This window comes from Malus domestica, chromosome 15, assembly GCF_042453785.1.
Source record: "Malus domestica chromosome 15, GDT2T_hap1".
NCBI classification, from domain to species: Eukaryota; Viridiplantae; Streptophyta; class Magnoliopsida; order Rosales; family Rosaceae; genus Malus; species Malus domestica.
This window is the reverse complement of record NC_091675.1, coordinates 7,587,710-7,614,285: the sequence shown is the minus strand read 5'-3', so window position 1 is coordinate 7,614,285 and position 26,576 is coordinate 7,587,710. Positions and strand designations below refer to the sequence as shown.

General features: G+C 36.5%; 5 protein-coding genes across 7 annotated transcripts; 2 read left to right on the top strand and 3 right to left on the bottom strand.

The window, feature by feature from the left end:
- The first annotated feature begins 571 nt into the window (after positions 1 to 571).
- LOC103456096 (uncharacterized) lies at positions 572 to 3,373 on the top strand. The gene has a single exon (XM_008395730.4). It carries the CDS (start codon positions 1,571 to 1,573, stop codon positions 2,825 to 2,827), a length of 1,257 nt encoding a protein of 418 aa, XP_008393952.2. The 5' UTR covers positions 572 to 1,570; the 3' UTR covers positions 2,828 to 3,373.
- Positions 3,374 to 5,394: 2,021 nt separating this feature from the next.
- Positions 5,395 to 10,084, bottom strand: LOC103456097 (probable E3 ubiquitin-protein ligase RHG1A). Of its 2 annotated transcripts, none has more exons than XM_008395731.4 (6): positions 9,791 to 10,084; positions 6,877 to 8,082; positions 6,696 to 6,746; positions 6,517 to 6,615; positions 6,105 to 6,269; positions 5,395 to 5,764 (listed from the first exon to the last, which is right to left on the bottom strand). In XM_008395731.4, exons 2-6 carry the CDS (start codon positions 8,056 to 8,058, stop codon positions 5,603 to 5,605), a joined length of 1,659 nt encoding a protein of 552 aa, XP_008393953.2. In that variant the 5' UTR covers positions 8,059 to 8,082; positions 9,791 to 10,084; the 3' UTR covers positions 5,395 to 5,602. The 2 variants fall into 2 exon arrangements, with proteins under 2 accessions (XP_008393953.2, XP_028950899.1); XM_029095066.2 differs by lacking the exon at positions 9,791 to 10,084 and adding an exon at positions 9,111 to 9,248.
- Positions 10,085 to 16,513: 6,429 nt separating this feature from the next.
- Positions 16,514 to 19,848, top strand: LOC103456098 (uncharacterized). 2 transcript variants are annotated; one of them, XM_008395733.4, is made up of 2 exons: positions 16,514 to 16,754; positions 18,225 to 19,848. In XM_008395733.4, exon 2 carries the CDS (start codon positions 18,304 to 18,306, stop codon positions 19,621 to 19,623), a length of 1,320 nt encoding a protein of 439 aa, XP_008393955.2. In that variant the 5' UTR covers positions 16,514 to 16,754; positions 18,225 to 18,303; the 3' UTR covers positions 19,624 to 19,848. The 2 variants fall into 2 exon arrangements, with proteins under 2 accessions (XP_008393955.2, XP_017178243.2); XM_017322754.3 differs by having other exon boundaries at positions 18,216 to 19,848.
- A 485-nt stretch (positions 19,849 to 20,333) lies between these two features.
- On the bottom strand, positions 20,334 to 20,747 carry LOC103400214 (uncharacterized). The gene has a single exon (XM_008338874.3). It carries the CDS (start codon positions 20,745 to 20,747, stop codon positions 20,334 to 20,336), a length of 414 nt encoding a protein of 137 aa, XP_008337096.1.
- A 978-nt stretch (positions 20,748 to 21,725) lies between these two features.
- Positions 21,726 to 23,641, bottom strand: LOC103456099 (uncharacterized). The gene is made up of 2 exons (XM_008395734.4): positions 23,137 to 23,641; positions 21,726 to 22,480 (listed from the first exon to the last, which is right to left on the bottom strand). Exons 1-2 carry the CDS (start codon positions 23,394 to 23,396, stop codon positions 22,024 to 22,026), a joined length of 717 nt encoding a protein of 238 aa, XP_008393956.2. The 5' UTR covers positions 23,397 to 23,641; the 3' UTR covers positions 21,726 to 22,023.
- Between the last annotated feature and the right edge of the window lie 2,935 nt (positions 23,642 to 26,576).

Genomic DNA, 26,576 nt, shown 5'->3' with positions numbered 1-26,576 from the left:
TTTAAAAGATAAGTAACGGCCATCAATTTACGTTCCTAAATTACAAATAGTTCATATTGTACGTACATTTTTTTAAATAACTATTTTGTTTTTTGTTTTTTTAAGAATTAAAAGTTTAAATTTATACTAAAAACAAAATAATTATCAAACGAATTTTTTTTTTTTTAACAAACGATATTATCTACACTAAGAGTGATACGTGGACTTAATATTTTTCTTAATACAAACGAGAATGCTACTCTAAGCTACAATGAAGAGAGAGAATGATATGAACTCGAGATGCAATGATTTTTGTTTTGACAAACGATAGCGTTAGTAGGTTAAATAGTTAATTGTTAGAAGAGAGGAATCGGTAAAGATCGACATTACATCATGGTGCATAAGTATAATTACTTTCCGCTACTACGGCAAAACGTCATTGCCACCAAAGCAATTTACCACTCCATAGACTTAATTCTTAAAAAAAAATAAGATTTTCAAATTTAATGTAATAAAACTTCCCAAAACACAACAAATATGGTAAGTATTTTTTAAAATAAAACAAAAATACAGAAATAAGAAGGAAAAAACACCGAGAAAGAAGAGAAGGAAGAGAGAGAAAATCAAAAGAAGGAGAAAGAGAGAGAGTATCAGCAGAAGCGATCGAGCTACACAGAGCGGAAGTTCGAATAAAAATCAGCAAACACCCAAAAAATACAAAAAAAATAAAAAAGCAGTGAAGAAATTTCAAAAATAAAAAAGCCCAAGAGAGATAGAAAGCGAAAGGCAAAGTTCCGAAGTCACTGAGGTTCGATTTTTCTCTGCAATTCGTCGAAGAAGCTCGATAAGGTCAGAGTTCAATCAATCTCCCAAAACCCCTCTCTCACAAACACTCTTCCAGCTTTTCACTATTTGATTTGTCTGCTTTTTTTTTTGGCGCTTCATTGCGCTTTCTCCTTTTGTTCGAATTCGATTTTCCTGCAATTCGAGCTCTGTTTCTTCAACTTCAATACGCCGAAGTCACTGATCTCGTTCCCCCGACTTCAAATTTCGCGTCTTGAAGTTGAAAGCTTGCGAATTGGGGGAAATTAAAATCTGGGTTCGGATTGGCGGGGTGGTGTAATTCAAGTTTGCGAGGAGTTCGAACCCGAATTTTTGGTGATTCCAAGTTAGGGTTTTTTATTTGTAAAGGTTATTTTTATTAATTAAGCTTGATTGTGTATAGTTTTGTTGGGATTTAGCGAGCTTTGTTACTTGGGTTGATCTCTAGGGTTTTGGGATTGAGAAGATGGGATTTGGGTTTGCATTGTATGGCTCGTGGGTGGGGCAATTTTGGGTCTTTTGGATACAGGGTTAACCGAATTCCGGTTCTAGATTGGGGGTTTTGGGGTTTTTTTTTTATATGGTAGATAGTTTGCCTCTGTTTGTGGGCATATGCAGAGTTATGAGGATTGATTTGCAATGAAGGATATGGAGGAGTGCAAATTCTGGGTTTTCTGGAAACAGTAATAACGGTAATTTTGGCTTCTGGTGCGGTTTCGGGGGGATTAGTTGTTTCTTGTGGATGGTGTATGAATCTGTTTCTTGAGAAATGCAACCTCAGCAGTTCTCTAGAATTGATTTGGGTGATCTGAAAGCACAGATAGTGAAAAGGATTGGGGCCGAGAGGTCAAGGCGGTATTTTTATTACTTGAACAGGTTGTTGAGTCAGAAGCTGAGCAAGAAAGAATTTGACAAGTTGTGTCACCGGGTGCTCGGGAGTGAGAACTTGCCACTGCACAATCATTTCATACGGTCAGTCTTGAAGAATGCATGCCATGCCGAGACCCCACCACCAGTCCATTCACCAGTTCCTGCGAAGCCTGGGATACAAGCTGCAAACAGTTCTCCAAGTAGAGAAGATGGGCAGGAACAAAGCCTCTTTTCGCATCAAAATCAAAATGTACCCGCTTGGTCGAATGGGGCGTTGCCAGTGTCCCCACGAAAGGGTAGGTCCGGGATACGCGAATGGAAGCTAAGGGATAGGCCAAGCCCACTTGGACCAAATGGGAAGGTAGATACTGTATCACATCATCCCACTGGTGCCGATGATAATGGCGGTAAGTTTATTGTGGAAAACGGGGATGTGCATGCATTTGATCATCAGAGACCAATGCAACGTTTCCAACCAGTTGCTGAGCTACCTGGCAGTGAAAGAGATGGTGCAGTTCGGCGGCCCATAGAAAAACCGCGGATACACAGCAAAGACCAGACTGACTTAGCTGTTATTGATCAAGAGGAAGAAGGAGAACAATCAAACCGCATGAGTTTCTCAAGAAGTCCTCTACTTGCGCCACTGGGGATCCCATTCTACCCAGCCAGTGTAGGTGGGGCCCGCAAAGCTTTTCCAGTTGGTAGCAGCTGTGATTTTGTTAGTTATTATGACAGTGGGGGATTGTCCGATACGGAGACACTTAGAAGACGCATGGAGCAGATTGCTGCAGCACAGGGTCTTGGAGGTGTTTCTACAGAATGTGCCAATATGCTGAATAATGTGTTGGATGTGTACTTAAAGCGAATGATTAGATCCTGCGTTGAGTTGGTGGGAGGAAGGTCTACATCAGAGGCAAAAAAGAATGCTGCACCAAAGCAGCTGCAGCAGCAGATTCAAGGAAAGATTATCAACGGCATGTGGCCAAGCAATCATATGCATATACAGAGCAGCAGTGGGCCCGTGGAAGAGCAAAGATCTCGGTGCTCAATATCTTTGCTTGATTTTAAGGTTGCAATGGAGCTAAATCCACAGCAACTTGGAGAGGATTGGCCATTGCTGCTGGAGAAGATTTGTATGCAAGCATTTGAGGAATGAAAGATCCTTGTGAAGATAAGTTCATCCCAAAGTTGTGGTTGGGTCAGTCCGTTCTGGTTCAAAGGTCCTGAGATCACCAGTTGTTGGAGATCAATGGTTCAAATAATTGTAATCCCATTGCCAGGACGCACCGGATGGTTCCTGAGTGGGTAAAGTTCCGGGTATTGCACGGTGAAATCATCTGTTTGAGCATCAAATGTCTGTATTTTCTTGCCGCCAGGATCCATCCAGAATTATCTAACTGCAGCCATTCAAGGGTGTTTTCAAACTGAATCCCCATGTTTGGTTGTTCTGTTGTATGTTTAACATAGATGCTGCTGTATTTGCTACCGCTCCAGATCTCACGCTTTCGTGTAATTGCAGCCAATGGAAGAAATATAAGAAAATTTTGCAGGGACTGTGTTCTGTAGCTCGGTGAGAGGTACAATTGCTTGTGTAAGAGCTGCAGTATGCTCTGTATGTATTTTAGAATCTTAGAATTGATTTAAATTTCAATATCAATAACACATCGACATCAATTGAGCTGTCCTCGACGGCATTAGTTTAGCTTTAGTGTTCATAAATGACACTCAAAATATTTAACTGCCAAATTATCGTTCACTGCTCATGTGTTCTGGTTGACATCTGCGAATGCATATTTAACCTTTGATCATGCAAAACAGTTGATATATTTCTGCAAGTACGCACAGAAACACAATAATTCACATTTCTAAATCTTAATTACTGTCAAATTGATTGTAATTAGTAAGCTGTTTTATATTTCCTGTTGATGAAACGAAACATGTTTTCATATGCCCCATTTGTTCTCTTTCTTTTCCATTTCATCAGTCGTATAATCCTTGCTTACCAACATGCACTGTTTCTGTCCTCTTTTCTCCTCTTCTTTTTCAAGCTTCAACTTTGATCATCCTTTTTGTGTTAATTTCTCGTGGTAATTCTGATCGATCTCTGTAAATTAATTTTGGTATTTCCATTTTTATTTTTTATTTCATTTGCATCTATTGTTTTCTGTAATCATCTTGTAATAAAACTTACTGACCAATAACAGGACGTTTGAGGCATAGTTTTCTGCACCTTCATTGTTCTGCAATTTCTGGGAAGCTTCAGATTCATAAGTAGCACAACCTTGGTTTTAACCGTTGAATCTTGGTTATTGTATTTTTTGACCAATGACGTGACGGTTAAACCGTTTTCACTTTTCAGTTACAAACAATGAAGCAAAAGCAGAATTTCAGAAACAAAAGAAAAAAAAAAAACATTGGTTTCTTGGTTTCTTCAACATATATGATGTGGGTGTTGGGATCATTTTCGTAGGTTTCACTTGTCTTTGGAACTGTTGTCATTGGTTGTTAGGTTTGCAGTGGAAAGAAAAAGACCAGTCAGATATATGTGGCTTCATTTGACGGCACCCATGTTTACCTGAGAAAGTAGAAGCTTATGGAAACCCCTCAGTTATTGCAGTTCCACGGTGGATAAAAAGGCTCTGGATATTTTCCTGAAATAGCACCACAGGATTTTGCAAACTGCTTTCGACTTTTGGGCTGTTTCCTGGTTTTGCACCATATTTGCATTATTCGTCTTATGTTGCTTTCTCTTATGTAACATGTCTCGCACAATCTTTGTTTCTCTGGTCACATGACTACAAATAGTCTAAAGGTGCTCCGGAGAAATGGACATTTCGAGTTTTTTAACCGTTAGATTTTAGTTTTTGTGTTTTTGAACAATGATCTAATAGTTAAAAATCCAAAGTACATAATACTCCAGAGCATTATAGAAAATCTCCACTTGACTGACCATGAGATGAAAGAGACTTAAGAGTATACAACTGCGACTTGAGTTTTCTTTTCCTTTTTATTTATTGGTTATAAGTAACTTATGTGGGTTTCTAGGGTAAAAATTCAAAAATTCAAGAGTATAATGTACTTTCGAGTTCTACTATTGGACGTGTACTCAAGAATTCGAGAAAATGTAAGTTATGTAACGGGTCGATATGAGCTGCTTAAAAAGACAAGCTCATGAGCATGTGATTGAACGTACAAACGCACAAGTACAATACAGGACCAGAGAACTGTTGCCATCTCTTGGAGTTTGGAACATCAAATGTTGGCCTTACATGTGACCATTCTGGGCAGTAGCAAAGTCGCCTCATCCTTTCCAAGGGAGACCGAATCGTAGGATCTAACTTTTTCCCATGTCACTTGAACAAACACATGACAGCATCAAAATTGTTCTGTCGGACAATCTCATCAAATTACTTACTCGAATCGGAATTTTTATTCACTTTACAACCCCCTTTCAAAATTTGTCCAAGATCAGATTCCGGTGACATTCGAATGCCATGACTAACAGACGGCAGCCATCTCATCCGATAATACGCGTCGGTTTAGTAGAATGAAGTTTGAAAAACGAATGGTAAATTATCGAACTGTACTGAAAAAATGAGCTCTGTTGTAGATTATGGAGAATTCTGTAACGATCATTGCCAAAAATAGTTGGGATAACTAAAAACCCGACATCTTGAGCACCAAAACGATGCCTTGTAAACTGAAAACCGAAAAAGAAACACGTTTGAAGAAACAGCACCACTTTGTATAATTGTATGTATTCACAGTTCCACAAGTGAATGCGGATTCCGGCTGTAAGCCCAACAGGTTGGATTTATTAGTTGAATGAGATGAGACGGAAGAGAATCAATATGTACATGGAAAGGGTAAACTTTATAAAGAAGAAAGATACAATGAGGAAGTCTTTCCTCCAAATGATTTAATGACCGAATTATGTGGAGGGTGGCGACGGTGAGGGTGCTGGTGCTGGTGCTGCCGCTGCCTTGCATATTGGGCACCAATTCTTAAGCCGCAGCCACTGGTTTACGCAGACAATGTGAAAGCTATGCTCGCAGCGCAATCTTCCAACTTCATCTCCAGCCACATACTCTTCCTATGAAAAGATAGACTGATAAGTATTACTCTATATATAGAGAATTAGATTCAACTAGTACGACCCGAAACAAATCTAAAGTATATCTGATTAGATCCACACTGAATTTTATGACATGTTAAACAACATTTGGAAGCATGCTGAGCTAGTTATAACTTCTAACTTATCCAAGGAACTGCCTTGCACTAGTGTAGGTTCAGGGTGAAAACTTCGGGAGGCAACCCCTCTACGATAGCATTAAATAATCATCAGGAGCCCAATTTTCTTAAACTTAGAGGTGCTGCTACATAATTACACTTGGTTTTAAAAGAAAAAAAGATCAGAGCTATTGGAAAAGGACCTGGCAGATACTGCATTTGACATCCTCCTTCTTCCCATCGCAGCTTACAGATGCATCTTCTTGGGGTGTAGACTGATAGATACTTTTCTTAAGGCAATCGGACAATGCTTCTTCTGGCAATGCTGTGCTGACAGTACCCATCCTCTCTTCTAGAGCTAATAATTCCTGACATCCAAGTAGGTGAATACCGTAAATGAAACAGATGAAGATAAAAAAGTTAAACCTACTATAGTATTTTAAACCATGCATTAGTTGATTAGTCGAATTGATTCATTACAGAGGCACTGATCATAACAAAAGGTTCAGATGCACCCTGACCAGTTCAGAATATTATTCAAACATAAATGAACAATGAGACATACTACGGATTATTTCTCTGTGAAATGAATCGCAGTGGACAACAATAGCAAACCTCATATGTCATGTTGTCAATATCCAGTCTCAAGTCTCTGTGATGATCGTAGATGTTTAGGCCATTCAGGAACAAATTGGTCTCGAGAACAAGTATTTGCTGAAATATGAAAAAAGATCAGTTAAAGAACAAAAATTCAATCATGCAAACACAAAAATCTATAATAAGTTAATAACTACCTCAAATGATAGCTCTTCATCGTGCTCAATTCTCTCGAGTGCTAGCAATACCTGCACAATTGTTTGAGATAAACAGATTAAGAAATGAAGGCACAACTACGTAAATTCTTTAGTGCTCCTTCCCATACAAGGCAACACGTTGTAAGACCACACAAATGTTCGTCAAAATTTCATATAATACCTCCGCTATCCCATCCATGTTGTAGCGTCGCAGTCCATCCTGATTCATTAGAGAGCGGGAAGACCCGACATCTGAAGCACCAGCTCGCAGAATGCCATGTAAAGTACCACTGCTACTACCTGGCCGGCTATAAGAATTCTGCCGAATTAAAGGAACTTCAGCAGATAACTGTTGTGATGAACTAGAAGCATTTGAGTTGATAGACATTTCAGGTTGAGATGTATGTGGGCCAACTGCAGAGAATCCATTGGATGACGAGTTGTTTCCACTTCCTTGATTAGGAAGCAGCCTTCCCCTCGAGTGACCAGTGACAGTTCTCCGAGTCCTAACTGATGCAACACCATTGTTATCCCTGTTAGAAGGCATATTTCTAGCTCTTCTTGAATCAGCAGAAATTGAGATGCCATGGCTAGAATTGGAATTTTGTGCTGACGATGACCCATTCATCTTCTTCCCCTTAGCAGCAGAACTACTTTCTCCTTCGGAAGTTCTTTTCTTTATGGTCTCTCTCTGACCAAGGCTTGAATCTGATGATGCACAACTGGACGGGACAACGTCAGATACTGAACTGCATCTTAGACTTCTTAAACCATTCCTGGCTGTGCTAGCCCGTGTCTGGATGGTGCCTTTAGGTCCCATAGAAACATTAGAACCCACTATCGAATCTTGGCTGCGCAATCCAGATCTCTGATTAAAACTCCTTCGAGACCTTGTATTTGATTCTACACGGGAGCTTCCAACTTCCATCAAGGTGATTTCACTAGACACAGAATTTTTAGATTCAAGGTGCAACCCTCTTTGAATTTTTCCAGGTGGCGGAGCGATTTCTGAAACTTCTGGATCATCCTGAACACTACTGGTTTCAGATGAATCAGTATCCAAATTAGAAGATAGCTTTTTATAAGGTTCTGAAATGGAGTTTCTTGTGTTGCCAACACCAACGCAAGACCTCGAGGAACTTCCAATTATCTCTTTCCCGCTTGACGAAGAGCGAAATGCTGGCCTTGACGGTTTGGCCTTTTCAACTTGAGCACTTTTCACAGAGTTCAATCTTCCACTGCATCCCAGTCGGCTACAGAGCTGAGCATTGCGGTGTCTATTGGGGGTTTCCCTCAAACCAAGACCAGATCCCTTTTTAGAGATGAGCCCATTCTCAGCTCTTTTACCCGAAAACTCATCCATGTATGTTGGTCGTATGTTTCAATTCTGTAACAACAGTAACAAAAAAATTTAAGATCATTGATACCATTTTACAAGTAAAATTACATCAATTTCCAAGTTCCATGAAGAATTTTAGTGATAGACAATCTAGATCTAGATGGTGAAGTATCATACGGTAGTCAAAGAAACTTTGGTGCTCAAAATTGGCAATTTTTTTGGTAGGGGGAAAAACAAGGAAACAAAATTGCAGACATTTCAAAACTAATAATCCTAAGAAAACTGTAACGGACAGGTATAAACAAAACAAAATATGTTTCATATGTTACATTTGCAAACACTATGTCACATATGTAGGCAAAACTACACACAAAAATGTTAACGGAGAAATGAGTCACTCATTCGTTGCGGAAAGTAACAAGAATCCAATGTAAACCAAAAAGTTACGAAGAATCCAACAAAACTTCGTGGCTGCAAAACTTGGAATCTGATTAAGGTTCTCACTTCAACTATCCATTAAGGTTTAAATTTCCAGATCTTTTGATGACAAAGTAAGCTGGAGGCCAGAAATACTGATGCATTTCCTCTGCTGGAAGTAATAGTCCCCACAAACAAGTTTCCTAGTCAGAGGCACGGAATCCTTATTCTACTATAAAGGATAAGCCCTTCTTTCACCTTTAAAAATTCGACAGCGGCTGAGATGCCATTGACATTATAAGAGAATTTTCTTACTTTACCATAACCGTTTCGTTGATTATTCCATCATACACGATTAAAACTGTCCTCGACAAACTATTTTGGAATTCATTATCTGTACTCATGTCTACTCTATAAAAATGCATAAACGTCATGACCATTATCAACCATTTTGTATCCTACCTCCAAACTACATCACAAAAACTCCAGAACTCAGAGCACTAGCAATCCATGAAACATCGAAACAAGCATAATTTCTATGCAGAAAACAGAATAACAATTAGACAAAGAAAATACATATAACATGCAACAAAACAGATGATTAGAAGCCCAAACACGCAGGATTAAGCATTAAAAGGCAACAATAAGCAAATTAAGACCTCTGTTGGGATTAGCTATGTCATTGATGATACAAAGAGAAATCCGATGTTTTTTGTTTTCCTGTGAAAGAGAACCCAAAAACCCAGAATTTTGATTGTGTCAAAACATAAAAAGGAAGAAAAGCAAGGAGTAAAAAAAGGACTCCAGATGGCCACATGCCCCATAATATCATCCCAAAAAAGTGGCCACAAACCCCTTTTTTTCTTGAATTATTCTCCACACAATGATCCTATTTTCTATTTTGATCAAAGACTCCCTCCCCGTGTTTTCAGGACTTGAAAAAAGAGAGGAAAAAGCTGAATATTTTAGAAAATAAAAACCAGTAAAAAGGAGGGGAAAGTTTATCATCATTTCTCCTCCATATATATTCCAACAAACCCAACAGAAATTTTCACTTTTGGACTTGAAAAGTGCTTATTTTTATTGGTAAGGAAGATAACTCAGTTGAAAAAAATGATCAGAATTCAGAACTCCTCACCAAAAATTATATATTTAAAAATAATGAAAAAGTTTGGAGAAAAAAGGAAGAAGATGATGATGAAGAAGCAAACGCAGCAGCTACCCAAACCAGAAACGATAACCAGAGATAAAACCCAGATGGAATTTTTTTTTTTTTAAAGCTGAAGAAAACCCAATACAATTCAACAATCGTTGAATTTAGATAGGAGTTAAAATTTACCTATTTCTTTCTCCTCCTTGTTCTCCTTGTTCTTCTTCTTCCTTCCAATACCCAGAAGCCAACAGTTGGAGCTTTTTAAAACTCTAGAGAGAGAAAGGAAAGATGGCTTTTCCTTTAAGAGTGAGAGAGAGAGAGAGAGAGAGAGAGAGAGGCGAAAAGGCCCGTGTGAAGGGAATGATTCAAGGCTTAAAGAGAAGTCCTTGAAATATTGGACTTTCATTTTTTTTTTTTTTTTTATTTAATTTTTAACAATTTTGGAGTTTATTTCTTTCCTGCTTTGGAAGCTTAATTCGAACAAACAAGCAACAGCCAAAGTGTTGTGCCGTCCGAATGAGAAAATGAGCTCGGAGAATTTTGAGCCGTTGTATCACATAAAGAGTCGATGATCGACGGCTGTGGAGGCATGTGACGACATGGTCAAATATTGGTTTACCATGTCACCCCTCACCGGCCCCCGCACCAACTTCGCCACCTCAGCCGCCGTCCAACCTCAAATTATAGTTTTTTTTTTAAATAATTAAAACTAGGACTGTTTTTATTTAATTAACTTTTTTTAGGGCCAAGTAAATTACAATCCGCCTTGAGATTGAAGACTTGATGAAGTGGGTCTCTTTCACTTTGCTTATCAGATTCAGATAGATGGATTTTGAAGTGTGTGAATAAGTGAGTCAACTTATGTGGATGAAAACTACATATTCATACAAAAATACACTATTTATCCATACATATCTAATACGCATTCATAAATCTATATTCTAATAGTAAAGAATACTAACTCGTCAGCGATTGAACGATAGTGTACATATAACTTCATGTTACGTCAAAATAAATAAGAGCGCAATTAAAAATAAGTATAAGCAGTTTAGATTAAATTTGCCCTAAGAATAGAAACACCATAAACAAACTATTGAGAACAAGTTTTAAGTCTTAGTTAGAACTCATTTCGAACTGCTTTTAAAATGGTTGAAATCGTTTTTTTTTTTGTGAAAATATTTTTGGAACCAATCCTTAGTAAAAATGCAAAAGTGAATATTGGAAAAGCACTTGAAATGCTTCCTATAAGAAACACATAATTGGTACTTCTTGCAGGAAGCACTTGAAGTGCTTTTGGAACCTATAAACATTTTTATCTAAAATACATAGTAATCAAAGAAATTAAACATTTTTCCTAGTAAATAAAATATTTTAACTAGGAGTATTACTCAAATATAGTAACATATAAATAAAAAATTATACGCAAGTTACTTTTTATATTACAAAAGATGTTACTACTTTAAGCTATGGTAATGAGCTACTTAGATTCATATTCACTTCTAAATGTGAGGTTATATTTGAATCTCGTTAACGACGAGTTCAATATCAAACTATATTACATGTTCATTGAGTGACTTAATTCAAACTCTCACATTTTAATATAAATATATCGTTATACATAAGTTACACTAAAAAGAGAAGAAAATGCCTCAACACAAAACATAGTGAGTTCATGGAAAAACTCTAACCACTAATTTTATTCAGAAAAACTGGATTGGATGTTTTGTGCATTTTTATTTGCTACTCAACTCATTCATTAGAAATTATTTTTTAGAAGAAGAGAAGGATAATCAAAATTAAAAAATAAATAAAAAGAAAAGAGGATTTGAGTACACAAGTTTTTTATCCACAAAAACAAAACCCTTGAATTTGGCAGAGGATCGAATCCACAGAATCTTGAAACTTGAAAGGGAAGGAATTTGGTAAAGGATCGAATCCACAGAAACTTGAAACTTGAAAGGGCAGGAATTTGGTGATCACGACGTCGTTTATATTGGTGGATCCACACTCATCACTTTTTCGACCCCCAATTATATATTTCTTTACTTTTTTTTTTTTCTCTACATTTTAAAGGATATTTGGCAATTCCACGAAAATACTTTTTCAAAGAAACTCTTTTTATGCAATTTTAAAATTTTATTTTGACGAAAGAAAGATAAATTGAATAATGTACACCAAATTAATTTGAATTATAATTATAGGAATTCAAAGTTGACAACTTGGCTAAGCGTATTTGAATGCAATTTCAAATTTTCATTTCAAGGCTTTTGGTTATTTTGGAGAGATTTTTCAAACGTGATCATGCGTTGTAGTTTAAGTGAAATAGTGACATTATGTGATTTTATTCTCAGTATATTGAAAGATTGCTTCAAAATGAGACATATAAGTCATTTTATTCATCTATATTATAACACGTGCAATGATACATCACGTGACAAGTGTTCATGTTGTTACACATAAAAACTTCTTGTTATTTTGAAAAATCAGAGCACATAAATTGAAGCATCTTGTTTGTAAACTCATTGTGTATATGATTGTGATGTTTTGCTTGCACATCTTTCGTGTGTTTAATTTCCTTTTGTATTTTTCTCTCATCCATCGCAATAATAATAGGAGGTGGATTGTCTGCCCTCCCATTTCCATATTTTCTCATCCCCTCCTGTTTTGTGTGGTTACGGTTATGCCACGTCAACATTTTATATTCCTATTACTTTTTGTTTTATTATTTTTATAAAAAAATCAATATAAAATATTAATATGGCTTAATGGTAACCACACAAACAGGAGGAGATGAGAAGAATATGGAAATAGAAAGACAAACAATCCACCTCCATAATAATAATCAATTACGCAACGAAGAGGATGAAGTTAGGTTGCCCTAATCAAATAAATACACGTAGTGTGTCTCCATCTTAATTTGTTATACAAGCAGATCTGTTTAACGTACGTCTTTATTGCAACATTACGCTTGTAATTTGTTTTTTATGAATATTTTATGCATGGCCTGCACGAAATGAGTTAAATCAACAAACCTTTTTAAAATTTTATTTTAAAAGAAAAGTTTAATAAAGGTAAATTTTACGTGACATTGCAGTCATTAACTTTGAAAATCTGTTAACTTGTTATTAAATCTGAAATTGTCTTCTTAATTTTATTGAGACTCTCGTATTTGAGATATATATTGGCTTGGAAGATCATAATTTGTTCGTAAACTTCAATCTTTTATATAGTTTGTAGGATATAAATGATTGTGGTACAATTTTAAAAATATTTATCATATCAAGAAACTTTATATTTTTATTAACTTTTGTTGTAACCTATAGCATTGCGCGGACATCCTTGCTAGTATGTCGCTCAACACCAATTTTAGTGGTATGAATTCCACATTGTGGCCGTGGAGAACTGGGCTCAAACCCCAGCAGCCACATTTCCAATAATTCATTTTCAATTTTATCTCTTGGTCCTTCTAAGAAATCACAAAGCTTGGATTTCCTTTTTTTTAATAATTTTTAAAAAAATCATTATTTTTTAATTTACATACCAAAACGAACCTCAAATTTTAATAGTTAATTAATTTGCCATGTGTAGCATTACTACCTGTGAGGCTGTGATGTAACTTTATGTTCCTCCTATTGTTTTTTAGCGACTAAATTAAATTAAATATGCTTAAAAGTTAAAAACCATAATATTACGAGTTGATGATTTTTTTTTCTCTTGTTGGAAAGAGTTGATCACTTATTTATTTAGTTAATTTAAGTAAGGACAATTAATGGCCTGCAGAAGAAAAGCAGGATGTGCCCCAAATGGACTACATGAGAGCAATTGCCATATATTATAGTTTAAATAATAAGAAAAAGCATGCTGTTCAAAAAAAAAAAAAATAAGAAAAAGCATTAGGGTTTAGACTTTAAAACATAATGAACACAGCAGGGACTAAAGCTTTATTCCACAAGATAATATAGGGCCACATCAATATTTTTTATATGTTGCTTTTCTTGTTGGGGTTTTATTTTTATTTTATTTACATTTTGCTAGGTGGTGATCTGATTAATTATTTAATGGACCTAATATTCTTTGGTTTTTATAATATTTGTGCACGTACGTAATAAACTTTGTTTAGGTTTGGAACCGATAATGATTCAACAGCACACTCTTGTCCAAATTATAAGCAGAGCAAAATTAAATTTATGGAAACCACTTTTCTACGTTCGAACTACTTCGACTTCTCATCTAACCCCCACACAAACAACTGATATACAAAGCAACTGCTAACAACTTACACAATTATATAATTGTAATCAAAATTAGATGAAAATTGCTCCTAGGTTAATGTATTATATGATGAGGTTTTAGGGTTTTGTCTAGTATGAGATGGATTTTGCAAGAGAATTGCGCTGTTTGAGTGAACATTCGATCATAATAATATAGCAAGTTGATGTGACAATCACATCTCACAACTATATATTACACAAGATTTGTCTCATAATTGGAAAATCACTTATTAATAAAGATAATATAAATTGATTTTAAAGATCAACCATCGAAAATGAACCACTAACTATTTCCCATGTTCGTTGTCAAGCTAATGATTTGGCCCAACGCCTTGCAAAATTTGATCTATGCGATATTGTCACTCGGTCTTGGTTCGAGGAACCTCTTGACTTTCGGATGGATCTCTTTGTAATAGATTGTTAAGGTTGAGTTGTGGGTGCTACTTCCGCCCTTTTGTGCTTGTATTGTGATATCAAACCTTTATTCATTTTGATGAAATCTATCATTGCGTTTCCAAAGAAAAAAGAAGAAGTTATTTTGACAAAAAAAAACTATTGATTTGGTTACAAATTTTCTTTCAATGTAGAAAGGTCCCAATTTTATTTTTCATCTAAACTAAATATTAATAAAATACTGTTTGTCAACCAAAAACTAATAAAATTACTATTATGCCTTCTAATACAAAACTGAAAGAAGATATTATAAAAGAAAACAATGTGGACGTTAAAGTAATTTTGTACAAATTTTTTTTTACTGATTTTTTTTAAACCTCACAGCTATATCACTTTATCAATACCCTCTCAACTCATTCTCTCTCTCTTTTCTTACTGCCAACCCTTATTTTTCTTGGGATGTCTGCCAAACTGTTAAAAATAAATAACTCCTCTCATAAAAAAATTAAAAAACAAATATTTAAAAATATATATTTTTCAACACAGAGAGTATGTGACCTTTGCTTGTTCTCAATTAAGAAAACCATTGAAAGGGCGATCCAGATTAAAATTGTTGTTGTACGTTAGATGAGAATAAATATTAATGACCTTTCCTTTTTTCAGAAACAATAATATATTGCACGAACTGTATTCAATTTGTTGTCATCCATCGATGATGAAGCTGGCCTTTCCACATGTTTTGTGAACGAATTGGTGGAGATATCATTAGTGCCATTCTTGCACACGTTTAGATTTTGGTTGATCACGTCTTTTACAGCATCCACTCATTATTTCAGATTATGAGCAAAATAATGCGGGCACATAGACTGTTCTGACATCGTATGGATCGTTCTGACATTGTTTTTATCTTTCCCTGTGATTTTTAGATCACAATTTCTGTAATTGTTTTAAGGATTTTTTGGTGTTTATCTCTTTAATTTTAACTAATACTCAACGGAAAATTAGAAGTTGATTGATTGTAAATTGAAATTATTTTGATTGATTTTGGCCATGACTTTTTAACTTAATTTGACCTGATACTGACTCATCAACGTTTTTATATATTTGACAGTATTGTGCATATAATGTATACAAATTTCGCATTCAAAAGTTCTGATTAATTCGACAAGGTGAGCTAGCTCTATTAGGATATGAGCATCGAACTCAATATTAATATGTATATTAATACAAACCCGCGTTTAATATTGGGTTTAAGAACTAACATATGGTTGATCCACAATATGGATACCCAACTCGATATGGATACTTTATTTTTCTTCGTTATCAATGGGGAATATTTGATAGAGAGATTTGAACTTGAAATCTTATAACTTGACTAAGAGCTAACTGGTAAATCAAAGGGGTCGTGTACTACCTTTTTTTTTTCTTTCTAGAAAACCTCGACGGTACAAGGAAAATTTTATTGATATCGAATAAAGGGTGCACCTAATCAAGGGTACATATACCTAATCTCTCATAATACAAGAAAAATGATATATAAAAAAAAACACATGAAAAGAAGGGGGGATATAAACCTTACCCTTCTAGAAAAAGAAATAAAAAACAAAGATACAAGGAAAAGAGGGGGGACATGAAACTTAACTCCTCTAAAGCCGAATCTAAAGATCTAAACTTGCAAAACAAAACAAGCACCATCACAAGGTTAAGAAAGAAAAAAAAGTGAGATAAACATGTAAGCCGATGTGCACATTAATTTGAGAAGCAGAAGCCAGGAAAGCTAACATAGTCTGAAAATAAAGCAGTACGAACCGCTACCATAGGAGAATCATGCCATACTAAAGTTGGAGAAGACAAGTTCATGTTAGAAAAATTAAGATTGTCGAGAGAGTTTTTATTGTATGAAACAACAGAAGAAACTTCCACCAACAAAAGTTGAACTCATGATCTTCGCTAACAAAGTAAAAACTAAACGCTATTAAGACGAAATGATCGTTTACAAAGCGGGGTTTTGTATGCCCGGACAATTTATTTTGAGCTAGAAACCCTACTACAGTTTTCTTTATAGAAACACTAAACTAGATTAACGTCCACATTTAACATCTTCTGTTACGTTAATACCAAGAAAATCATATTGTAATTATCAACTAAATTATTAGTTATGAAACAAAGAAAAGGTCAACTTCTGCCACATGTCTCGAATAATATTATTCGATCTAATAAAAACAAAAATTAGAATGTTTAGATGGTTTGATTTCATGGCCTCCATCTAACCCTGATTAGCACCACCACCACCACCGCTCCACCATCCAGTTTTGAGTTGTGCGCACGTAATTTTCGCTTCTTTTTATTTCTCTTCCAATCAATCTCTTTCTCTTCCTTCATATATTCATCACCTTCCACACCATTTTCTCATTTTCTGTAATTTTCTTATAAATTACGTACCTTTGGATTGGTTTACCCTTCCTTCAACTTTGGATTCAATCAAGGTACGTTATTCTTTTTGTTCCTACAAATTTACTCTTTCCGATCATGATCATATATTCCTTACGCCATATGCTTTCCTTTTGTTTTTGCTTGCAATCTTGGTTTTTAGATAGTGGAAGAATTTTTGTGAATGTTGACTATAATATGTTTTCAATTGTCAATGTTGTATTTGTTTGGTAACTAGGGTTGAGCATGGTTTGGGTTGGCCAGATTCGGACGGTGAATCCATTTTATCGATAAGCCAGCTTGTTTGGTAATTAGGGTTGAGCACAATTCGTATTTGTTTGATGAATGTTATGTGTTTGTATTAGTGTCTGGCGCAATATTTTCAATTGGTTGCCATTTATACGATCTGAGGTCTTAAAACAAACCAACCAAAAACCATATGAGATTTGTTTAGGCAATCAAATTAGGTAGCGTTTCTAAATGAAATGGTAATACATGCACCGGTTACAGAAAACATGTGGTTCCTTTAACAAAACAAATTAAAGAAGGAAAACAAGAAGTGGTTCATAAGAAAAGAGCATAGACCTAAGAAAAATGCATGACAAACAGGAACGGGAGAATCAACAAAGACATGTTAGCCCACACACTTAGCCAAAACAAAAACGTTCTCTCATTGAATGATTGGAGAATGTCATTCACGGTATAACACGAGTACATTATCACCGTGATATCTTATCACACAAGTATATTACCATCGTGATATTTCATGGTGGCATACACTGGGAAGAAAAACTTATATATAAACATTGACAATGTATCCGTGCTAAAAATTAATGCTATCAAACCAAATATGAGAGTAGGACCCATCTGAATTCAGCCCCATTGGTAACGTTTATATATGGACCCGGATTAATCATACGTTCTTCCCCATGAAAGGTCCAGCGCTTAGATTCATATTTGATGCAGTACGATTTGGTCCAGGCTTAGGTGAGCCTGAACTGCATGTTTATTTGCTACGTGGGTCACAACAGTAAATGACATTAAACATCTAAGGGGGGTGATGGGCCATTCAGGCCCATTTCTATCATTTCTTGGGATACAAGTATTTAATTACGACAATGCGTAACACGATGTAGCGTTAGATATTGAGTTAAGTGTTGCCTATTCAAAGATGTTAAAAATTTGATACCTATTAGCTCTATTTTCTCTTTCTTCTGATGAGGATCTGTTATGCTGTTTGAAGACTTTATGATGTTAAATTGAAAGACATTATATTGTGAATTAAGTTTTCTTAATAACATAATCGATTTTTCTTAAACCCTTATTACAATAGTAAATGTTTGGACATACTTATAATCAGTCTTGTGTTTAATTTAAAAATTTTCCTGCTGTTATTCATGAATTACAATTTAATATGTATGATTTTAAGATCCGACATGGTTTTTCTTTGTAATGTTTTTCAGTTTTTAGTTTTTAAGTGCGTCTTAATACTCATTTCTAACTTTTGTTTTCTTTAGATAATGCAGGGAGGTAGTAGTAGCATCTGAAACTTCTCATCTCGATATATCCGTAAATTGAATTGTCGATCTTTAAAACCTTGTATACATGGCAACAAGATCTAAAGATAGTAGCCCTACTCCAGGGAGGGAGAAGAAGAGCACATCATCCCCATCAACCACCAAAAGGCTCGCCAAGTCCCGAACTACAGTCACTGAAAAATCCTTGTCAACCTCATCAGCAAAACAAGTCCCAAACTATCTCAGGCCGACGTTAAGCGCCTCGAGGCATGAAAATTCGCTGAGGTCATCGTCCGCCGGTGCCAAGAAACATGGCCCTGAAGATCATGCAGCATCTCAAAACCCTACATTGAATAGAAGAAGATCTTTTGACAAGCCACCATCAGCTTCTAGGATTCAGAAGGCATTGATCTCCCCGGGAAGGGACGCGCCACTGCGATCGTCGTCATTTTCAGCGAAAATCTCCTCTAATGCTCCGAGACCAAGAATAGAGAGGACGAAATCGAGCACTTTTGGGTCTGGAAAGCCGCAGCTTTTGCCTGCAAAGAGTGTGAAGAAGAGCAGCACAAGCAGTTCGGTTAAGAAGGAGAGTTCATCGGGTTCAACAAGAGCTCCGAAGAGCAAGGACATAACGCATACACTTAATCTCGAAGTGAACTTAGATGCTATTGTGTCTTTGGAACATCATGAGGTTGAAGAGGTAGGAAAGATTTCGACTGAGGAGCATGATAAAGTGATTCTTCCGGATCCAAAAGGCGAAGAGAGTGAGCACTTTGGTGATCATGATGCTGGTGTTTCTGAGGCTGAAGCAAATAGTGGTGAGGATGAGAAGGTGAAGGCTAGTGAGGGTTCAAATGGTAATACGGAGGAATTGAAGGAAAATGTGGAGGAAAGAAACAAAGAAAGTGGAAGTGTATTGACCGAAAAAGAAGAGAAGCCGGGGGATAATGATCAACAAGACGGGGAAGAGAATGCAAAAAAAATAGATGAGAGCGGCGAGATAAAGGAGGAAGAGGGTGTGGCAAGTGAAGATCAGGAAACAAAAGTTGAGATGAAAGAAGAACAGGAAAAAGAGAGTGATAGTAAAGAAGAAAATGAAGGGGAGGAAAGAAAAAATGTTGAGGAAAAGGCATTGGATGAGAAGGAAAGAGAAGTGGTTGTGGATGGTGGAGTTGAGGAAGTAAAGCCAACGGAGGCAGGAGAGGCGGCTGTTGAGGTGGCAGAGGAAACACCAAAGCCGCGACAAGTGAGCGGGGGATCTTCACAAGGAGGAGGGAAGAAAGACTCAGCTCCTGCATACAATGATGTGATTGAAGAGACTACAAACAAGTTGATGGAGAAAAGGAAGAACAAGGTGAAGGCATTGGTTGGGGCCTTTGAGACTGTCATAGATTATGAATCCAAATGATAAACCCTAATTTCATAATATGATGCTGTAAAAACTCTGTACATTTGACACATAGTTTGACATGCTGTGGTGAAGTCAGGTCAAAAGAATTGAGAAGAGAAAAATAGTTGGACTGGATTGAAATGCAAGAAAGATGGGGAGGGTGTAATTGGGACTTTAATATTTTCTCTGCATGAATTTGTTCATTTTTACCTGTATTATGATATACCATACACTTGTACATTAGTTATTATTATTTTATTTTTTTAGTTTTTAGCTCAAGTTTATTGACTCCACTTTTCCTCACTTTCTTACTCTGGTGTAACCTTACGTCCATTCTTTGATGTGAAACTTACAAAATTATTGTACAAAACATTTTGAAACAACCAATGAGTGTCTGCCACGTGTCATTTGAAATTGAAATGTGTGCTATGGTTATTCATATCACACAAAATTATTTTCTCCACCAACAAAAATGTAAGAAAAAATCTGCAAATTTTTCATAGATGAGTAATTGTATATATATTTGTAAAATATATGATATATCAAATACAGAACTGAATTATTGTATCCAATAACCACCAACAATTTTATTATTCAAATATGGAATAAAAAAAAATTGAATCCAAACAAGAACAAATAAATAAATGAACTTTTTCTATATATAAGATATTTTCTTGGTGCCTAAATATAGGCCGGTCACCCTTCTGTCTCAAGCTAGCTAATATCCTCTAAAAATTATCCCGTCTGCAGTACCTTAGCTGCAAAGAAACTTGTCTCTCAAACATCAGCTGCCGGTGAAAATTCGCTATGAAAACATCAGCCCTGCGATCGACATCACCATCATCACCATTGTGATCATCCAAAGACTGATCCTTCGGAGGATCACGGGTCCTTGTGCTTTGAACCCTTCTCAAACTGCGTTGATTCCCATCAGTACTAGTATTTTCATCTTCAATGCAGCTGTACAGCCCCAACCGGTCATTGAAGCTCAAACAATGCCTCGTAGAAGCTCGAGAAGAGCAGCAACCGAGGATCGAAGCCAAGCGCAATCGGTTTAATTTGAAGCTGAGTAGAACTAGGTTGATTTTGTTCACCGCCCTCTTGAGGCTGCGGCTTACGAGTGTCAAGGTTTCCCTAGCCATTGCTAGCTAATGGTGTTGAAGTGAGAAAGTTACGGAAAATGTGAGCTTGGTTTTATAGACAAGTACGAGAGAAGATTGTTGAGCAAGCTAACTGCTAATGTGGTCACTTGAAAGCGTGTTGGGAAACTATTTGGGCATGTTTGAACGTGAAGGCTGCAGTTTACAGCTATTTTTAATGGATTTTTAGTGAGGAATTACAACTATTACAACTATGTGATTTGTGTTTTTGTTACATGGGAGGTGTGACAGAGCTTGTGTGTTTCTTCTGTTCTTTTTGGTTGTTTGCCAATCAAGAAGAAGAAAGGTTGTCGTGGGGCCCACCACTTTGCTAATTGAGTCTTGCACTACAAGAAATTGAAGGGTTTATGTTGGCTAAGGCCTAACTGGTGGTCGCTTAACTGGTGGTCGCTTAACTGCTCTAAATTTTGAAGTTACTACAGGAGGTTTGAATTGCAATTGATTTGAAATAGTTAACTCTTCAAATGCTAAGAGGGGTTATAAAATTAAACAAAATAGCCAGGTTAGATGAGTTCGTTTTTGCTCACCGCTTTAATACGGTGTACCTTTTATTTTTTCTCACTATTGTCCACGTATAACATTTTTTATGTTTTTGCACACACAAAATTGACACGCTTGTTGATATTATTTAACAGGTGAGTTCCACACATAATAATAGGGCCCACATGTATTAGAGAGCATTAAAGTTTTTTTGTGTCTAACTAACATTTAATCGACCCCCCCCCCCCCTACTCCACCTCTCCTAAGTTTTGTGCATATCCCCTTAAAGACTTGTGCTTTAGAGGTTTGTTAAAAAGGCATTCATGTCCTGTTTTTCTTAAAAGTCATGTTACTTTTTGAATTGGCGTTTCTTGTGTTCAACGTCAACCAAATAAAGAAAAACAGAACATGAGCACTACCTTGAGCTGAAAGAAACACGAAAACATGAGGACATAAAAAACAGAACAGACGAGAGACGAGTTCTAAAGTGCATCATGGTTTAATTTAATTTTCCTTGATGTAATGATAAAACAGGGGGGCTCGATCGAGAGCAGATTACAGAAATGATTTCGTGCAAAACTCTGTTTGAACTTACAGAAATGATTTCGTGAAACCAACACGAATGTCATATGAATTTCCATGATCAGAAAACATGAACAAGCTCGGCTACTGCTAGAATTTCTCTCTAAAAAACCCGAAGAGAAACAAAACTCTGAAAAATGGGGTGTAGCTGACCAAAACCGAGAACATCCAAAAAGCTGGTTTAAGAGTTCTAAACTCAGGAGTTTGCGACCAACTGCTCAGGAACATCAACATGAGAGATTCCTACCTCGACCTTTGCGTCTATGACATCAGCTACTTGTTTGTTCGCTCCATCCTCGATCTGTTTTAGTTTCTTCGACCAACCATACATTTGTCTCTTGACTTCCCTCTCATCTATTTTTAGGTTTTTGAATCCCTGTTCCAAGTTGGCTTCGGGTTCAGCTTCAGGTTTAATAAACGCAACTTGCCTGTGCCCAACATCCTCATATAGCTTTTCAATTCTGGCTTTCCAGACAAGGCCCATTTCCGTATCCATCTTTTGGTAAGGAGTTTTCAGAAAATACTCATCAATCCCACCTGCCTTGTCTACGCAACGGAGAGCATGGGTAGTGACTTTGACTCGAATGTGGCGGTCTAGGATGTAACTGAAGAGCCGCTTCTCCTGCACATTTGGTTTCCATGTCCTCCTCGACCTGTCACCACCAACAAAGGAAAGTTTTGGTGGTTAATATAACCCATTCCGACAACTCAATTAAAAGATTACACAACCAGATGATTCAAAATTGCAGTCACATAAGTCACCCCTGTTCTATAAGTTGCACGTTATATACTCGGTTCTGGTGGTTAATAACTAAACATATCCCGTTCCCATCAACACATTAAAAGATAACAGAACCAAATCATTCCAAACCTAGAGTGATCTAAGTCAGCCCTGTTTTATAAATTCGAATACACTCGGAGAATCTGTATGCTATGCCAAATTCTTAAAGGAAACCCAACCCATAACTTTTGAGGCAGCTCAGGCCTCAGCTGAAATAGCTCTGAGAATACAATTAAAACCGCGAAAACGGTTCAAATGGTAACACAAATCCATAGCTTTCATAATTTCAACTTCAAAGAAAATGTTCGAAAGTATACAATGTAAGACATCCAAAAGAGAAACAACCCCGATAACTAAAACGAAGTTAAATCAAAGTCACTGATCAAGCCCAAAATTATACACATTTCATATAATTTTTACAATTTTCTTTGTCATTGTCAAAAATTAGAGCACAAATTTATTTCTAAAGCTCAAACCTTTGGCATTAAATTGAAAAACGAAAGAGAAATTGAGGAAATAAACGCGTACTTGTTGCCGCCGTCTTCGCTGATTTGGTTGCCGAACTGGATGTGGCGGCCGGCGTAGATGCCGCGCTTGGCCCGACCCATGATGATATTCGAATCGGGTATGCCTTTCTTCTTGAGCTCCTCTCTCAATCGGGTGGGTAGAGTTTTGCTTCCCATGGTGCCTTTCTTCTTCAGCTCCTCCTTCAGCCGCGGCGTTAGGGTTTTGTCGCTGAACTTCTTCATCACGCTCTTGATCGTCTCCTTCCCCCTCACCGACGCCATTTCTGATCCACTGTGTGTTCGATTCCTAATTCCTAGGGTTTTGCGGTAGCGATTGAGGGTTCAGACTGTTCAGTTCATTTCCTATGTTTTCTGATATTTCCAACGCGCTGCGTTTTGGGAAGCAATAAGCACTGCAGGTGCAACTTTAATCTATGTGTGTGTTGGTTTCCAATATTCCATCAACGGCTCTAATGATTTGATTATTTGATAACCCTTGATTGAGTTGATTCCATAATAAAGGGAATTCTTTCTCAAAACACTTTCAACTTATAGAAATTCATATTTATAATTAGATCCGTTTATATTAATTTTTAACATTAATAACGCTGAATTTTTTGACAAAAAAAAAAATGCTGAATCTTGTATATCTACCATAAAATGTTTGGGTGTTCCTCAAAATGGCCATGATTTTTTTATTACAAAAGATATTATCAACAACAAAGAGGTGAATAAGTGGGATAAGCCTCACAACGTGCTAGTAATAATGTAATTCAAATTCATATTTGGTGAGAATCAAACCTAATAATTCTTATTTACGAGTGAAAAAAAATATTATTATACCGTAATACTAAGTAATAATAAAAAAATATCTTTTGAACAACTTATCTTTTTCTAAATACTTGATTATGATGAATTCCAAAAGATGCGGTTAGTTTAATTCTGTTCTGGGCTTTTACAGCTACAATTCCCACTTCGGCCTAGCATGGCCCAATTTATATTTTAGAGAAAATTGAATATTTGTTTTTTTATACGATGAAGAATGAAAATCAAAATTATAAGAGGATTGTAGATCAACTTGTTCTCTTGTACTAGAGATTTCGAATCTGAATATTATTCCGACTTGTTCTCTTAACCAAATAATAAGATTTAAGTTCAATGATGAAGTGTACAATTGTGAGAGTGACTACTATTTATACTAAACAATCTTAATGAATTTCCGATTAAAATCACCCAACTAACCCTTCCATCAGTCATGCCAATAACTTTTCACAAAAGCCCTAAAAGTTTATTTCGAAGATCAAAGAAAACCAATGTAGGAATCTTACATATATGGAATTCCAGTCAAATTATGAGTGGTAAGTTTTACGATTCAAACAAAGTTTCAAAGTTTCAATCCTAAACTAGTTAGGACAACTTAAAACTATTCAAACAGACTTTTCCATACCAATTTGATACACAATAGTCAGTCTCTAGCACTCACAATAATACTCATACACTAACGTGTTTAAATACTTGTTGTATATAATATAGGCACAAAGAATTACATATTCATGTACTTAAGAAATCGTTAGCTTTCTGGACTAGGTTTGTATGTTTTGTTCATATTTTATATATATGCTTCACTTTTATTTCTTTAGCAAACTCTTTAGCCTTTTTCCATCAGCAAAGCTTGAACAAAGGGTTAGGGTTTTACTAAAAGTAGGATATTCCGTACGTTTTTTTTTTTAATTCTGCACTTTATGTTGCTATTTGCAGGTGATTCAAAGCTAGCGCAGGAACTATCTGCCCTAACATAGTGAAGCGGATTGTGCCAATATTGGCTGTGGTTTCAACTATATTTGGAATATTTTCTGGCATTGCTTCAATTCACAGGGTGCGTACGTACGTAGATCGCATAATTTTGGTCCATGTTTGTATTTGCATAAGTTATACCAGGAGAGAGCGTGGCTAATCAACATCGCTTGTTGGTGATGGATGTACATATCAAAAGAGTGAGAAAAAAGAACAAGACTTGGAAGTGCCCAAGGACTAGATGGTGGAATCTAAAAGAAGAAAAACAAGTCATTTTCAAAGAGAAAGTAATCACTCAGTGTGTGTGGGATAGAGAGGGGGAAGCTAGCCAAATGTGGGATTCCATGGCTAGTTGTATTCGAAAAGTAGCAAAAGATGTATTAGGAGAGTCCAAGGGCTTTGCCACACACCAAAAGGAATCTTGGTGGTGGAATGAGGAGGTACAAACAAAGGTGAAGGCTAAGAAGGAATGTTGTAAAGCCTTATACAAGGATAGGACCGATGAAAATGGTGAAAGGTATAGAAAAGCGAAGCAAGAGGCGAAGAAAGCTGTGAGAGAAGCTAAGTTAGCGGCTTATGACGATATGTATAAGCGACTAGATACCAAAGAAGGAGAGTTGGATATCTATAAACTAGCTAGAGCAAGGGAAAAGAAGACAAGGGACCTAAACCAAGTGAGGTGCATCAAGGATGAGGATGGAAAGGTTCTTGCTACATAGAACGCGGTTAAAGATAGATGGAGAGGTTATTTTCATAATCTTTTCAATGAAGGACATGAAAGGAGTGCTTCTTTAGGGGAGTTGAGTAACTCAGAAGAGTGTAGAAACTACTATTTTTATCGTCGAATCCGGAAGGAAGAAGTGGTTGTAGCTTTGAAGAAGATGAAGCATAGAAAAGCAGTAGGCCCAAACGATATATCAATCGAAGTGTGGAAAGTTTTGGGAGAGACAGGTATAACATGGCTCACTGACCTTTTCAATAGGATTTTGAAAACGAAAAAGATGCCAAATGAGTGGCGAACGAGCACTTTGGTGCCTATCTACAAGAATAAGGGCGACGTACAAAATTGCATGAACTATAGGAGAATTAAGCTAATGAGTCATACAATGAAGCTTTGGAAGAGAGTCATTGAGCATAGATTGAGGCAAGAGACACGGGTTTCGGACAACCAATTCCGGTTCATGCCAGGGCGCTCAACCATGGAGGCAATCTATCTCTTACGAAGATTGATGGAAAAATATAGAGATGGGAAAAAGGATTTACACATGGTCTTTATAGATTTGGAAAAAGCGTATGATAGGGTCCCAAGAGACATTATTTGGAGGATTTTAGAGAAGAAATGAGTACGAGTAGCATATATCCAAGCTATAAAGGATATGTATGAAGGAGCAAAGACTGCCGTAAGAACTCATGAAGGACAAACCGAAAGCTTTCCCATAACTGTAGGATTACATCAAGGCTCATCCTTAAGTCCTTACCTTTTTGCGTTGGTAATGGATGAGTTAACATGACATATTCAAGATGATATTCCTTGGTGTATGCTTTTCGCAGACGATATAGTGTTGATAGATGAAACTCAGGAAGGGGTAAATGCAAAGCTTAACATTTGGAGATAAGTGTTGGAATCTAAAGGTCTTCGCCTAAGCCGATCAAAGACAGAATATATGG